This window comes from Podarcis melisellensis (genome assembly GCF_964234715.1).
Source record: "Podarcis melisellensis genome assembly, chromosome: 16".
Lineage (NCBI taxonomy): Eukaryota > Metazoa > Chordata > Lepidosauria > Squamata > Lacertidae > Podarcis > Podarcis melisellensis.
The window spans coordinates 5,049,680-5,065,332 of record NC_138533.1 but is presented as its reverse complement, the minus strand read 5'-3'; the positions used below and the strand labels follow the sequence as shown (position 1 = coordinate 5,065,332).

Here is a 15,653-nt window from a genome sequence, read left to right as displayed (position 1 = left end):
GGATGCTTTTGAATTCTAGTGCTGGAGGAGACTCTGGAGAGTCCCATGGACTGCAAGAAGATCCAACCTCTCCATTCTGAAGGAAATCAGCCCTGAGTGCTCACTGGAAGGACAGATCCTGAAGCTGAGACTCCAATACTTTGGCCACCTCATGAGAAGAGAAGACTCCCTGGAAAAGACCCTGATGCTGGGAAAGATGGAGGGCACAAGGAGAAGGGGACGGCAGAGGAAGAGATGGTTGGACAGTGTTGTTGAAGCTGTCAACATGAGTTTGACCAAACTGCGGGAGGCAGTGGAAGACAGGAGGGCCTGGCGTGCTCTGGTCCAGGCAGTCACGAAGAGTCAGACACGACTAAACAACTAAACAACAACAATAATCATAAATAAATAAGAATAAAAATGTGCACCCCACCACCGAGAGCATTCCATTGTAGCTATCCTGCCTCCCAAAATTTCAGCACTTTTTTGCGATGGTTTGAACCCTTCCTGTTTTTATCAGTACAAATTCTGCAAACACCCTTCATAGCTCCTCAAAATCATTTCTCCTGCGTATTCCCCATCTTACCTTAATGACACGTTAATTTATCATGAATAAGATGACCCTATGATGCCATGAATAGCTTCAGGACACTGCTGAGGCAAACCGTGGTCCTGATACCCACACTTTGGTCCCTCTCCAAGGTGCTGATCTTGCCTTGCCTCACCTTCCTGTCTGCCTGGTACTCTGGGACAACTGACCCCTCCCTCTTCCTTAAGCCATCATGTATCTGTGTGCGTGTGGATCTGGACCATTTATTTATAAATTCATTTCCTATAAAATCCTCAGGCTGTCATTCTATAACATTTACCTATAATTATGCGTAAAAATAACACATGGGGAGACAAATCCTTATTCATGTATCCACACGAGCGGCTTGCTTAACCCCGAAAAAGAGAAACTCTGGCTCAATAATCCAACCACCTTTCAAAGTTCCCAGCAGGAGTGAAATTGAGTAAGCCAGAGATGGCTTGGTTTAGTCAATTTCACCCCCTGCATTGCTTGATTGTGGGAATGTTTCTGTCAAGGGCCAATCGGTGTCCCCAGGAACACTTACTAAAGAGTTCTTCATGCTCTCCATCATAGCTGCTAAGTGGATATTGATTGTAATTGCATTTTACATTTTGTTATTTTTCTATTATTATGGCACACAGCCTGGAGATGCTTACATGACAAGTAGTATATATGTGGGGGTTTTTAATAAAGGCACCACCCACCAGATATTACAGAACAATTTAAGATTGCAATTCCAAACTGATGAGCCTGCAGTTCCATTCTTTTTAAAAAATATATATTTTTATGAAAGATTTCTTGGTTTGCAAAAGTATGTGCAATGTCTCTTTTTACAAGGTGTGTTTTCTACAGATCAGTTTCATTAGTTGAGACATTAGCGGCACATTAGGAAGAAAAGGGGGAAAGAGGTGGAGGGGGATTGGTGAGTGGGGTGGGGTTGGGCGGCAATGCTTCTATTCTACTTAGTGTATGTGTGTGTGATGGCCTGGGACTTGGACTCGGACTCGGAACCGGAGGAGTCTCGGTCCGCACCGGATCCTCTGCCTAAGGCGGCATCTGAACCGAGTCTGGGGCCTGATCCTGAAGCGCTCCAGTCTGCACAGGTTCCCCTGCAACAAGCGCCAGCTGGGCCGAGTCAGGGGCCTGAGCCTGCCCTGGCTCCAGATGCGGGGATGGCCTTGTTGCCCTCTTCTGGGCCATCACTTACAGCTGCTCCACTACCAGTTGGGTCAGGGGAGGCTGAGGCAGCCTCTGGGTCTAGTAACCCACCAGTGTCTCCCAAGCTGCAGAGACTGAGGTCTGAGAGAAAGAGGGACCTGAGTACTCGCAGGAGGAGTGCTCACCTTTGGGCGAGACAGGGAGGTGAGTCGCCGGGGGATCAGGACCGACCGTTACCCCATCAGAGATAAAAGGCTGCTGGACCCTGTCCCAGGTTGCAGGAGCAACATTGATGCTTGCTGGAACCTGCCTGTGATCCTTTGCCTGACCTTGTCTGGTTTCCTGCTTTGGCTCTGTTGGGCTGACTCCTCATGGAATCCTTGGATTCGGGACCAGACCTGGACCGCGTTGCTCAGCTTAACCCCCGGGCCCAGCATAGTGTGGGGTTGGGTATCAGTGTCACCTGTGTGGGTTCTCTTTACTATTTACCTATATTCCTTTGGTGGTGAGAGAGGTTGGGGTTGGCCTAGGGCAGGGGTCAGCAAACTTTTCCAGCAGGGGTCCGGTCCACTGTCCCTCAGACCTTGTGGGGGGCCGGACTATATTTTGGAAAAAATATGAACAAATTCCTATGCCCCACAAATAACCCAGAGATGCATTTTAAATAAAAGGACACACTCTACTCATGTCAAAACACGCTGATTCCCGGGCCATCCGCGGGCTGGATCGAGAAGACGATTGGGCCAGAGCCGGCCCCCAGGCCTTAGCTGCTCAACCATGGCCTAGGGCGTGGTTGCTCCTGTCTTTGATTGGCTATGGTGAACTTTGTTTTCATGTGTGTGACTGGGGTGGGTCTGTTTTTTATCAGGTTAGCCAGATGGATTCATATGCTGTTGGCGGGTTCTTCTTGTTGTCTTGTTGGGCTGTGTATGTGATAAAGGGTTGGAGAACAGCCTTTACCAAAGGTGCCACGGGCTTTCAAGACACTCGAACTCAGGACGCAAGGAGAAACGTGCTAATAATAATAATAATAATAATAATAATAATAATAATAATAATATTTATACCCCGCCCTCCTCAGCCAAGGCTGGGCTCAGGGCGGCTAACAAGCAATAATAAAAGCAAGCTGAATGATTACAACTTAAAACAAAATTAAAGTACAACATTAAAATATTGAAACATTGAAATATTAAAATGCCTCATCGCAGGAGGAGAAGGAAAAGAAAAAAGAAAGAGAGGGAGGGAATCAAATTGGCTCCAAGCCAAAGGCTATGCGGAACAACTCTGTCTTACAGGCCCTGCGGAAAGAAATCAGATCCCGCAGGGCCCTGGTCTCATGAGGCAGAGCATTCCACCAGACCGAAGCCAGTGTTGAAAAGTCCCTGGCTCTGGTTGAAGCCAATCTTATGGCCTTAGGGCCCGGGACCACTAGGGTGTTGCTATTTATGGACCTTGAGGCTCTCCGTGGGGCAGACAGGGAGAGGCGGTCCCGTAGGTATGAGGGTCCTAGGCCATGAAGGGCTTTAAAGGTCAAAAGCAACACCTTAAGAGGAAGGCACGCTTGGCAAACCCTCACCGTGATCAACTCCCGCCCGGTAACCAATGTCCCCACTGTGGAAGGACATGTGGGTCCAGAATTGGCCTCCACAGTCACTTATGGAGTCGTTGTTAAAACTGTGTTTATGGAAGACAATCTTACTCGGCTACGAGTGATCGCCAAAGAAGAAGTGATAAGAAGTGATAAAGGGTATCCATACCGGGGTGAAGGCATCTTCTATTTGTCCCCATGCCACTTTCAGTTTGTTGGTTAGTTTTTCTAATAAGCCTGTTTCTCAGACTATTTGATACCATTGGTCCATGCTTACTCCTGACAGGTCTCTCCAGTGTCTGGTTTTGATGCTTCTGGCTGCTGAGAGAGTAGGCGGGTTATGAGGTCTTAGTGTTGCGAATGGGCGTTATTGTCTTGGAAGACATTTAGTAGTGGCAATTCTGGGGTGACTTCTAATACAGTCATACCTCATGTTACGTCTGCTTCATGTTACGTTCTTTCAGGTTACGTCCCGCGGTGACCCGGAAGTATCGGAAAGGGTTATTTCTGGGTTTCGCTGCTCGCGCATGCGCAGAAGCACAAAATGCCGTCACGCGCATGCGCAGAAGCAGCGAATTGCAACCCGCACGTGCGCAGACACGCCGCTGCGGGTTGCACTCTTTTCATGTTATGAACGGGCCTCCGGAACGGATCCTGTTTGCAACCAGAGGTACCACTGTACTTGCTTAGTTATTTTGCATATTTCTTGTATGACTGATGTCCAGATCTGCAGTTCTGCTCTGAGTAAGGACTAAGATTGGATGCAACTCCAAAAAAACCTTCCCAAAAAACCCTACCTTTCTTTTTTAAAAAAAACAAACTTGTACTATTTATTTTGATTTTTTTTTAATAGGGAAGCCTTAATGATTCCCTCTGAAGTTGTTATAGCAAGTTGTAATTCCATCATTAAAGCTGAAGTTGACGCCGAAAAAAAAAAAAAAGATTGGATGCAACTCGTAAATGTTAGTAATGAGCAGGTCAGCCACTCCCCTGCGAGGGGGAACTGGAGTTACAACGTAAGGAGAGCCTGCTGGATCAGACCAAAGGGAGCCCGTCTAGGGCAGCATCCTGTTCTCACAGTGGCCAACCAGATGCCCCCATGGGAAATCCACAAACAGGACCCCAAGCAAGAACGTTCTTCCCTCCTATGGTTTCCAGCAACTGGGATTCAGAAACATTACAACCTCTGACTGTGACGAGAGAGCTTATTTGTAATGGCTAGTTGACATTAAGATCAAACGTATCCATTCTGAAGGAAATCAGCCCTGAGTGCTCACTGGAAGGACAGATCCTGAAGCTGAGGCTCCAATACTTTGGCCACCTCATGAGAAGAGAAGACTCTCTGGAAAAGACCCTGATGTTGGGAAAGATGGAGGGCACAAGGAGAAGGGGACGACAGAGGACGAGATGGCTGAACAGTGTTCTCGAAGCTACAAACATGAGTCTGACCAAACTGCGGGAGGCAGTAGAAGACAGGAGTGCCTGGCGTGCTCTGGTCCAGGGCGTCACGAAGAGTTGGACATGACTAAACGACTAAACAACAACAACAGTTGACATTGATAGTCCTTCTCCTCCTTGAATTTGGCCAGTCCTCTTTTAAAGCCATCTAGGTCCGTAGCCATCATTGCCTCCTGTGGCAGGGAGTTTCATAGATTAACTATGAAGTTATCAGGAGGGCCAGTCCACGTTTTGGCTACCGTAGTCTCCAGGTTCTAGCTTAATAATAATAATAATAATAATAATAATAATAATAATAAATTATTTATACCCCGCCCATCTGGCTGGCTCCCCCCCAGCCACTCTGGGCAGCTTCCAACAAAACACTAAAATACAATAACCTATTAAACATTAAAAGCTTCCCTAAACAGGGCTGCCTTTAGATGTCTTCTAAAAGTTTGGTAGTTATTTTTCTCTTTGACATCTGGTGGGAGGGCATTCCACAGGGCGGGTGCCACCACTGAGAAGGCCCTCTGCCTGGTTCCCTGTAACTTGGCTTCTCGCAGGGAGGGAACTGCCAGAAGGCCCTCAGAGCTGGATATCAGTGTCCAGGCAGAATGATGGGGGTGGAGACGCTCCTTCAGGTATACTGGACCAAGGCCGTTTAGGGCTTTAAAGGTCAGCACCAACACTTTGAATTGTGCTTAGAAACGTCCTGGGAGCCAGTGTAGGTCTTTCAAGACCAGTGTTATATGGTGTTGGCGGCCGCTCCCAGTCACCAGTCTAGCTGCCGCATTCTGGATTAATTGTAACAGTTTCCTTCAAAGGTAGCCCCACATAGAGCGCATTGCAGTAGTCCAAGCAGGAGATAACTAGAGCATGCACCACTCTGGCGAGACAGTCCGCGGGCAGGGAGGGTCTCAGGCTGCGTACCAGATGGAGCTGATAAACAGCTGCCCTGGACACAGAATTGACCTGTGCCTCCATGGACATCTGTGAGTCCAGAATGACTCCCAGGCTGCGCACCTGGTCCTTCAGGGGCACAGTTACCCCATTCAGGACCAGGGAGTCCCCCACACCTGCCTGCCTCCTGTCCCCCCAAAAGCAGTACTTCTGTCTTGTCAGGATTCAACCTCAATCTGTTAGCTGCCACCCATCCTCCAACCGCCTCCAGACACTCACACAGGACCTTCACCGCCTTCACTGGTTCCGATTTGAAAGAGAGGTAGAGCTGGGTGTCATCCGCATACTGACTCCTCCCTGAACTTCCTTCCCTTTCTAGTCATCTGTTTTGAAGGGTCGGGTGACTTGTGATGTCTGGGGTTTCCCCTCCTCGCCACTTGCTGTGAAAGTTGTTTCCCTTCTTCGTCTTAAGGAATTTCCCTCATTCTTTACCTCTGACAGTCCTTGGTTGAGAGCCCAACCGTCAACTTCTTATTTATTGCATAAGATCTCATATTCATCTTGATCGTTAAAACTAATCTCAAAGTGGCTTACCCCCCGAAAAAGGGGGGGGGGAGAGAAAACAAAACAGTGCCATTATCGACTTAAGTTTTAATTTATATATTTTTTAACTGTTGCTATATCTGTATTGTCCTTTTTTATACCTAACTGCAAATTCAAATGTATCCCTATTGTGTTTTATGACTTCCTTGATATTGTACGTGGGCTGGGACTGGTCTGCGACCGAAATAATAAAATTCAGTGCCATTATCAGTAAAACGACAGTTTTTCAACATTTTAACAAAAGTAAAAAAATCAGTGGTAAGCTAAAGAACCAAATTGAAATGCTTTCAATAATCTATATATCTGGATAGGCATGCCCAAACAAAAATAGTTTTTAAGCAGGTGCTGAACAAAGTATACAGCTTTACGGCTCAGTTGGGAGATCGTGAGATTCTGAATCCGGTCCTGGGTTCAAGTCCCACATTGCGCAAAAGATTCCTGCGTTGCAGGGGGTTAGTCTAGATGACCCTTGTGGTCCCTTTCCAGCTCTACACTTTTATGATTCTACGTCAATTGGCAGGGAGTTCCAAAGTGTGGGTGCATCTTCTGAACTCTTTCCCCCTTGATACACCTTAGAATTCGTCTGGTTTGTTTCGAAGAGGGGCAGGCTTAACATTTGCACATGCTCATTTGGGATTAAATTAAATGCAAAGCCATTAAAGGCAAGTTCCCCTTCATTGGGGATCTTCTGCTCATTTATGAAGTCCCTTTGGCCTGATGCTGCTTCTTCATTCTTCCCAGAATGAAGAGCAGTTTCACAGGTATCCTGAGTCAGCTCTGTGCTTCCCAGCTCATCGCCTTAATCTTCTTCTTCTTCTTTGGCAATCCCTCGTAGCTGAGTAAGATTGTCTCCCATAAACACGGTTTGAACAATGAGTCCGTAAGTGACTGTGGAGGCCAATTCTGGATCCACATGTCCTTCCACAGTGGGGACATTGTTTTCCGGGTGGGAGCTGATCACGGTGTGGATTTGCCAAGCCTGCCTTCCTCCTAGCACATTTCTCCCTTGCGTCCTGAGTTCGAGTGTCTTCAAAGCCCATGACAACTTTGGTAAAGGCTGTTCTCCAACTGGAGCACTCGCAGGCCAGTGTTTCCCAGTTGTCAGTGTTTATACTACATTTTTTTAGATCTGCCTTGAGACAGTCTTTAAACCTCCTTTGTTGACCACCAGCATTATGCTTTCCATTTTTAAGTTTGGAATAGAGTAGTTGCTTTGGAAGACGATCATCAGGCATCCGCACAACATGTCAGCCTACACAGAATCCAGCCAGCTCCGAAACAGAATATAGTAAAACTACCCCATATCTGAAAGCAACAAGGATCCATTCAATTGGGAAATAAATGCAAGGACTTAAAGAGAGCCCTGCCACTGGATCAGGCCAAAGGGGACCCATCCAGTCCAGTCTCTTGTTTTCTCAATGGCTGGTCAAATGCCCCAAATGTGAAGCCTAAAGCATGGTGTTGAGTGAAACAGCAACTCTCCTAATTTTTTGGAAACTGGCATTCAGTTAATATCTGCACCATATATATATTAAGGCACATTTACTACACATTTGGGACGTGAGGGGCGCTGTGGGTTAAACCACAGAGCCTAGGACTTGCCGATCAGAAGGTCGGCGGTTCGAATCCCTGCAACAAGGTGAGCTCCCATTGCTCGGTCCCTGCTCCTGCCAACCTAGCAGTTTAAAAGCACGTCAAAGTGCAAGTAGATAAATAGGTACTGCTCCGGTGGGAAGGTAAACGGCATTTCCATGCGCTGCTCTGGTTCGCCAGAAGCGGCTTAGTCATTCTGGCCACATGACCCGGAAGCTGTATGCCACTGGCTCCCTCGGCCAATAAAGCGAGATGAGCGCCACAACCCCAGAGTCGACCACCACTGGACCTTTTTTTACTACACATTTAAAGCACAGAGTGCCACCCCCAAGAATCCTTGGAGCTGTAGTTTGTTAAGGGTGCTGGAAATGGCAAACTACAGTTTCCAGGGTTCTGTTTTTTGAGGGAAAGGACACACCATGTGCTTTAACTGTGAGTTGAACGTGCTTTCAATATAAGGTGTGGCTGTGACCTCAGAAGCGTTCTGCCTTCTGCTGCAGATTAAACTCTACCCCCCACCCAAAGCCTTAACTGATCTTGTGCTCAGATCCTACTTGGAGGTTTCCCTCCATGTCATGAGAACAGGCGGTTTTGCTTATGTTCTTATGCTATTAGTGTTTTCGGATGATGTTATGGCCTTTGGCTTGTGCAATAAATGTTTATCTTCTGGCTAACTGGATGTTTCACAAGACTTGCTTTAGAAAAAAAATCAATTTATGGCTTCTCCGTGACTTTGTAAAATATCATCTATAACTTTCCCTTGATGATACCTGGGAGGAAAGTCATAACGTTCCCCCACCCCGAGTAAATGAGTAACCACTTCCCATTTCATTTTCTTTTTCAAAAGCTGCTAAAATGACATTTGAGGCACATAAAATTATAACTAATCATTTCTGTCCGTCCGTTCCCCAGCTGCCTGCCTAAAGTATTCATTCCTTTTCATTCCCTTAAAAAAGAAACGGATAACCTGCTAAAAATGAGTTGGTAAAGTTTGCCTAATTGCAAAGCGAAATAAAATCAAAGATGCTCTTTCAAAGAAAAACCGTAGCTTTTCAATGGCTTTCCTAGGTCCGAGTGCTCATTCAGATGTTTTGAGACTCAAAAAAAGCCTTGCGGTTATACCTAAATGGGCGCAATGTCCAAACTTGCTCCATAAGCCGGTCTGTTTGGGACAGTCACCCGTCTGCCTGAAATCTCACTGGGTCAAAGCAAACGAGCAAAAGGCAAAAACGACAAGAAGTCCAAACCCCTGAATGAAGGAAATGCAAGAGATTAGGCAGGGCGACTTACCTACAAAACTCTGAAGAACGGCGGTGAGCAGAAATAAGGCTCCCATCTTCAAGTATGCCATTGTTCAAACGTCCAGAGGGTCGGTCAGAGCACTCCTTAGCTGAGGAACAATGGAACTGCTCCTATCGCAGTCTTAACAGGAAACAACACCAGTCACCACCACCCTCTATTGTGAAACAGAAAAGGCTGGATGCAAAGGGGCTTTTTCGCTTTGACAAAATAAAAATCTCCCAAGATCTTTTTCTGGAGAAACCCGTGTTGTGCAATCATCATGTTGGGTAGGCCAAGGAAACGGGTGTAACCCCTCCAAGAAAAGATGTTTTCTTGCAGGAGACGAATGTTTCCTTATCACCTCTGCCACTTATGATCATTACAGGGTTACATTTTGTCCCATTCAGAGTAGACTCACATTTTTGTTGTTGTTTTGTATCCCGTGCTAGTCCTGTTCTGAGTAGACTCCCTGAAATTAATGGACCTAAGTTGGTCTGGTTTATTCATTAATTCTGCTCTTGAGTAGAACTATCACTGCATACAATTTGCTTTCGACTGCTTTTAATAGGGAATCTTAAAATGTTGTCACCCATGCTGGGACCTGACGGGTAATACATTGAAACTTTGCTTATATATTCCTGCAGAAGGAATCGTCTTGATTAGCAGGAGCAACATTTTGTAAGTATTCCTATTGCTTTAATGGATTTCTAGCCCAATGCTTAGGGATTATTCCGTGGAAAGAGAAAACTTTAGGCTCCAGATGTTGATGGACTCCAAATCCCATCAGCTCCAGGAGTCAGTGTGGCTCATAAGACCATCGGAAGAGCTTGGCTGCTGGATCAGGCCCAAAGGCAGCCCATCCAGTCTAGCATCCTGTACTCACAGTAGCCACCCCATAGCTGTCAACTTACAGATTTGAAAATAAGGGACCAGCAGCCTCGAAAATAAGGGGTCCGCAGCCAAAATAAGGGATTTTCCAGGCACAGGTATGTTCAACTTCTGAGCCAAAGGCAGAAAGCCCAGCCAGCAGCCAAGCGAAGCCTCAAGCGGTGGTTCCCACAGCGCAGCAGCCCGGCAAAGGGGATGCAGCAAGGAAAACCACCGTCACCTCTCCGCTGGGAAGCGCTGAGCAAGGGCGAGTCCCCAGGCAATGCGGCCGATTTGATTGGCGCAAGGCATGCAAGCTCCACCCCTCAGTCATTCTCAGACTCCTTATTGGGTGAGCAACGCAGCCAAGCAACACAGTTGGAGCCTCCCTCCTCCCTGGCCGGCAGGGAGGGAGGGAGGGAGGAAGAGGAGCTGCTTCCTTTGAAACCTGGGAAATTTAAGGGGCATCATCAGTAAGGGACAGCAGCGGGACACGGCGCTGGGATAAGGGAGTTTCCCACCAAATAAGGGACGGTTGACAGCTATGAGCCACCCAGGTGCCCCAAAGGGAAACCCACAAGCAGGAATCAGGCCCAAGAGCACTCTCTCGTCCTGGGGTTTCTAGCAACGGATATTTGGACACATTCCTAGTTCCAAAAGTGGTCAGGGATAATGGAAGCTGTAGTCCAGCTGCTGCCAGTCAGTGTGGACAACACTAAGCTATATGGACCAATGCTCTTGCTCAGCATAAGGCAGATTTCTTATGCCCTTATGTATAATGGTGATCAAAAGTCATACGATTTCTTCTTTTCTTTAGGAAGCAAAGTTTAAGGGTGAAACAGGAAATTGCAAAGGTCAAATGGATGGCGCTGTAGGTCGAGCCCGAGTACGTTTTGATGTCTTCATTACTTCCTTTATAGGTTTTCAGATGAGTTTCGTTTCCCTCTATGGGGTGCGGGCTGAGTTGGTTATTCGCCAGAGGGTTTTCGTGGCTGGGGTTCTGAGTTAAATAAATTTTTGAGGGGGTCTTGAGTGCTCCCTCCCTCGGAGAAGCCTGCCTTTCTGTGTGAATCTCAAATTTGATATTCTTTGGTCCAAGGCCACCGCTGCTTCTGCGGCCTCAATCCCAGGGGGGGAGAGAAGAGCCCTAGAGCAGAGACTCAGACAGAGTGGCAACCGGGCACCATCCTCTGAGAGCCAGTAAACTCGGCTGTGTCTTGTATACAGAAGCATGTTGCCTTCAACGCAGGAGGAATAGCACATAGCCATTGTTGCTAGTAGCCATTAATAGCCAGTATGTTTCCGAGCACAATTCAAAGTGTTGGTGCTGACCTTTAAAGCCCTAAACGGCCTCGATCCAGTAGACCTGAAGGAGCATCTCCACCCCCATCGTTCTGCCCGGACACTGAGGTCCAGCACTGAGGGCCTTCTGGCGGTTCCCTCACTGCGAGAAGCCAAGTTACAGGGAACCAGGCAGAGGGTCTTTTCGGTAGTGGCGCCCGCCCTGTGGAACGCTCTCCCACCAGATGTCAAAGAGATAAACAACTACAGTGGTGCCCCGCAAGATGAACGCCTCGCAAGATGGAAAACCCGCTAGACGAAAGGGTTTTCCATTTTGGAGGCGCTTCGCAAAACGAATTTCCCTATGGGCCTCCTTCGCAAGACGAAAGCCCATAGGGAAATCTCCGGGACAGCGGGGAAGCGCAGCACGTCTTCCCCACTGTCCTCGGACCTCCTCCAAAGGCTGGCGGTGGGGCGGAGAGACCTTCTCCCCGCGCCAGCCTTTGGATGGCTGTCCTGAAGACTTGCGGTGGGAGGAGGGTTTTCCTTCCCACCGCCAACATTCAGAATGCTGTTCTGAATGTTGGCGGTGGGGAGGAAAAACCCTCCTCCCACCGCAAGCCCCGGGAACAGAGGAGAAGCGCTGTGCACCTTCCCTTCTGTTCCTGTACCTGTCCTGAAGGCTTGCGGTGGGGAGAAAAGCCCTTCTCCGCACCGCGAGCCTGGCAAGCGGTCTCCATAGGAACGCATTAATTGATTTTTAATGCATTCCTATGGGAAACCGTGCTTCGCAAGACGAAAAACTTGCAAGAAGAAAAAACTTGCGGAACGAATTAAATTTGTCTTGCGAGGCACCACTGTACCTGACATTCAGAAGACATCTTAAAGCAGCCCTGTTCAGGGAAGTTTTTAATATTTAACGCTGTACTGTTTTTAACATTTGATTGGGAGCTGCCCAGAGTGGCTGGGAAACTCAGCCAGATGGGTGGGGTATAAATAATAAATTATTATTATTATTATTATTATTATTATTATTATTATTATTATTAGTCCTCAGTGAATTTGTCTTCTCTTCCTTTAGAACCCACCTTGGTTTTTGTGATTGTTTTTTTAAAACTGTTTTTAATTTTGCGTTTTAATGTTATTAATTAATTAAGATTTATCAAATTCAAACCACAGTATTTCCCCTCACCCTAGGGCAAAGGGCACTCAGTGTGTATTTATTTCAAGACATGTTTACACCGCTTAATTGTAATAACAAACCTCAGATCAGTTTAGAGGGGAAAAAATAAGACAATAAAAGTATCAATAGGAAAAACCAACAATTTAAAACTTTCTGAAAATTAAAACGGCAATGGACTAAAAAAACCTCTCACCGGCTTTCTTAAAAGCTCGGCAGGCTTGTCTAAACAATGTTTTAGCAGGCTCCGACAGTGCAGTGATCTCAATAGCCTGGAGTTCCAATGGGAATAATAATAATAATAATAATAATAATAATAATAATAATAATAATAATAATAATAATAATAATAATAATGTGTGACTGCTGCAGCTTAGTGATCCACGGTGTGAACAAGTCTTTCTTTATATAACTTTTATTACATTTTCTAATTTACATTTCATTTAAACAACCTTAAATCAATGATTTCCTCTCTTCTCTTTTCCGTGGTTCATTTTGCATACCATACATCCCTGCATATTTTACATGCACTAACTAAACCCCTCAGTAATCCATTGTTACATCCATCAGAACTTCATTTACACTGTTGAATTTATCGTAATTTGAAGAAGCCTTTTCTTTTTGCCCATCCTGGGTCTCCCAATCTACAGTTTGACTGGGCGGCCCTGTTGTGTTTCGTATATGGGTTCTGGCCCTGTTCTTATGGTTTCATAAGAGGATTGGACAGATCCATGCTATTAAGGGCCACCGGCCACAACAGCTGTGCTCTGCCTCCACAATCAGAGGCAAGAAAGCTTCTGAATTGCAATGTTCGGGTCCTGCTTGTTAGATTTGCACAGCCACCTGGTTTGCCACTTTGAGAACAGGGCGCTGGGCTAAGCAAGCCATTAGGATGACCCAGCAGACCCTCCAGGTGTCCCAGCCTTCCAAGATTTACAGAAGCCATCCCAATTTCTGATTTGACCCTGGAATATCCCGCTTTCCCCCTTGGGACGAGCCTGTTTTCATCAGAGAAATGCTGGAGGGTATGAGCAAACTCTGGATCTTATGTTCTTATGAGCCTTTATGCTAGTACAGTGGTACCTCTGGTTAAGAACTTAATTCGTTCCGGAGGTCCGTTCTTAACCTGAAACTGTTCTTAACCTGAAGCACCACTTTAGCTAATGGGGCCTCCCGCTGCTGCCGCTGCGCGATTTCTGTTCTCATCCTGAAGCAACTAAGCTGTTCATAAACCAAGGTACAGTGGTACCTCAGATAAGAACTTAATTCGTTCCGGAGGTCCGTTCTTAACCTGAAACTGTTCTTAACCTGAAGCACCACTTTAGCTAATGGGGCCTCCCGCTGCCGCCGCTGCGCGATTTCTGTTCTCATCCTGAAGCAAAGTTCTTAACCCGAGGTACTATTCCTGGGTTAGCAGAGTCTGTAACCTGAAGTGTCTGTAACCTGAAGTGTCTGTAACCCAAGATACCACTGTACTTTGACCTTCCTGTTCCTCCATCCCGATCCCCCACCCTGAAAAAAATAATTCTGCCCCTGCCTCCATTCCCTTCCCCTGCTTCCTCCCCATGGCGATTTCTAAATTGCAATTCCCTTGGGGCAGAGACCTCTCTCCCCTCCAAATGTCACACCAACTCATAGGCGTGGGGATTAAAAGTACAGTGGTACCTCAGGTTACATACGCTTCAGGTTACATACGCTTCAGGTTACAGACTCCGCTAACCCAGAAATAGTACCTTGGGTTAACTTTGCTTCAGGATGAGAGCAGAAACTGCACGGTGGCAGGAGGCCCCATTAGCTAAAGTGGTGCTTCAGGTTAAGAACAGTTTCAGGTTAAGTATGGACCTCCGGAACGAATTAAGTACTTAACCCGAGGTACCACTGTACTACCAAAATGATTATGGTTTTAAATGATAATTTTAGGTTATAGTTTAGTGATCAAGATTTAATATACAGTGGTACCTCAGGTTAAGTACTTAATTCGTTCTGGAGGTCCGTTCTTTACCTGAAACTGTTCTTAACCTGAGGCACCACTTTAGCTAATGGGGCCTCCTGCTGCCGCACTGCCACCGCTCGATTTCTGGGTTAGCGGAGTCTGTAACCTGAAGCGTCTGTAACCTGAAGCGTCTGTAAACCGAGGCACCACTGTATAGTGGGTGGGATGTTTTCTGGGAGGGGCAGGAAACCTCTTGCGGCTGCCCCTGGCAATACAGCAAGCCCACCTGAGAGACTTCAAAAGGGAGCGGTACTTACATGTCTGGTGGGAATGGAAGCAGAAGCCACAAGCGACAGACCTCAGGAATGCAGCTCAGCTTTGTTAAACTGAAAGCGAAGGTGGATCTCAGCGCACAGAGAGGAGGAGGAGGGTGGGGAGGCCTTTGGGGAAAGAACAGAAACTGCATCTAAATTTGGTTTCTGGGGAATTTTAGAGGGCTGGTTCAATCTCGCCCAACCTCCAACTCGGAGCATTGGCCCAACAGCCAGAGTTGAAAATTGTACGCACTTATTTATTTAATGAAGATTTTTGCAGCACTTGGTTGTAAAAAAAAACCCGAAACGACGCCTCTTTTGCCGAATCGTTGGAATACTCCGTGCGTCTTATTTGCTATGGATTTAATAAAACGAAAGCAAACCTCAAAGCAGTTTACCAAACGGTGAAGCAATAGAGCAAATTCCAGCAAGCCTGCAACTCACATGGGGTCGAAGTTCCAGGATCTTCCTGCCTCTTGATATCTGGAAACTCTAATCTTCTCGGCACACAATAAAAAGCATATTTGTTAAGGCAAAGTCTGTCCAGACATACAGAACATCAGCATGTGTTTTAATCTGGTGTTTATTGTCGGCTTTTTAAGGGTTTAAAAATACAATACTTATACGCACATTTAACTTGTGTGTATTCATCTTTACGTGTGTGGGGGGGGGAGATAATAATTTTTAATTAAAAAGGGGGCAGTATTCCAGGAAAAATGACTTTGGCCGTCCCAGCCGCCATCAAACCCAAAGTGTTTTGACTATGCGCAATCTTGGTGTGTTTCAAAATGTTGCCACACTAACGCATCAATTTCTTACAAATGAGGAATAAGTATTATGAGGCAACTGGAACATTGCCAATTCTGCCAACCGAAGCGGCCTAATGGGCGAATATGGTCTAAGGCGATCTCGCAGGTACATTCATCCCAAACTCTTAAGGGCTTTAATATTCGAACAGTAACACC

The 15,653-nt window shown here is 46.5% G+C and overlaps 1 protein-coding gene across 2 annotated transcripts in view; it reads right to left on the bottom strand.

Moving 5' to 3' along the window:
- The window catches only part of LOC309358686 (uncharacterized protein), a 28,721-nt gene extending 13,663 nt beyond the window's left edge, over window positions 1-15,058 (bottom strand). Inside the window, exons 1-3 of one of the 2 annotated variants that reach the window (XM_081892074.1) lie at window positions 14,942-15,050; window positions 14,692-14,814; window positions 9,123-9,254 (exon numbers count right to left, since the gene is read on the bottom strand). In XM_081892074.1, coding sequence (XP_081748200.1) covers window positions 9,123-9,183 — 61 coding nt within the window. In that variant the 5' untranslated portion in view covers window positions 9,184-9,254; window positions 14,692-14,814; window positions 14,942-15,050. Of the gene's footprint in view, window positions 1-9,122; window positions 9,289-14,691 lie in introns of both variants that reach the window. The other variant, XM_081892073.1, reaches the window with a different exon arrangement.
- Window positions 15,059-15,653: the final 595 nt, after the last annotated feature.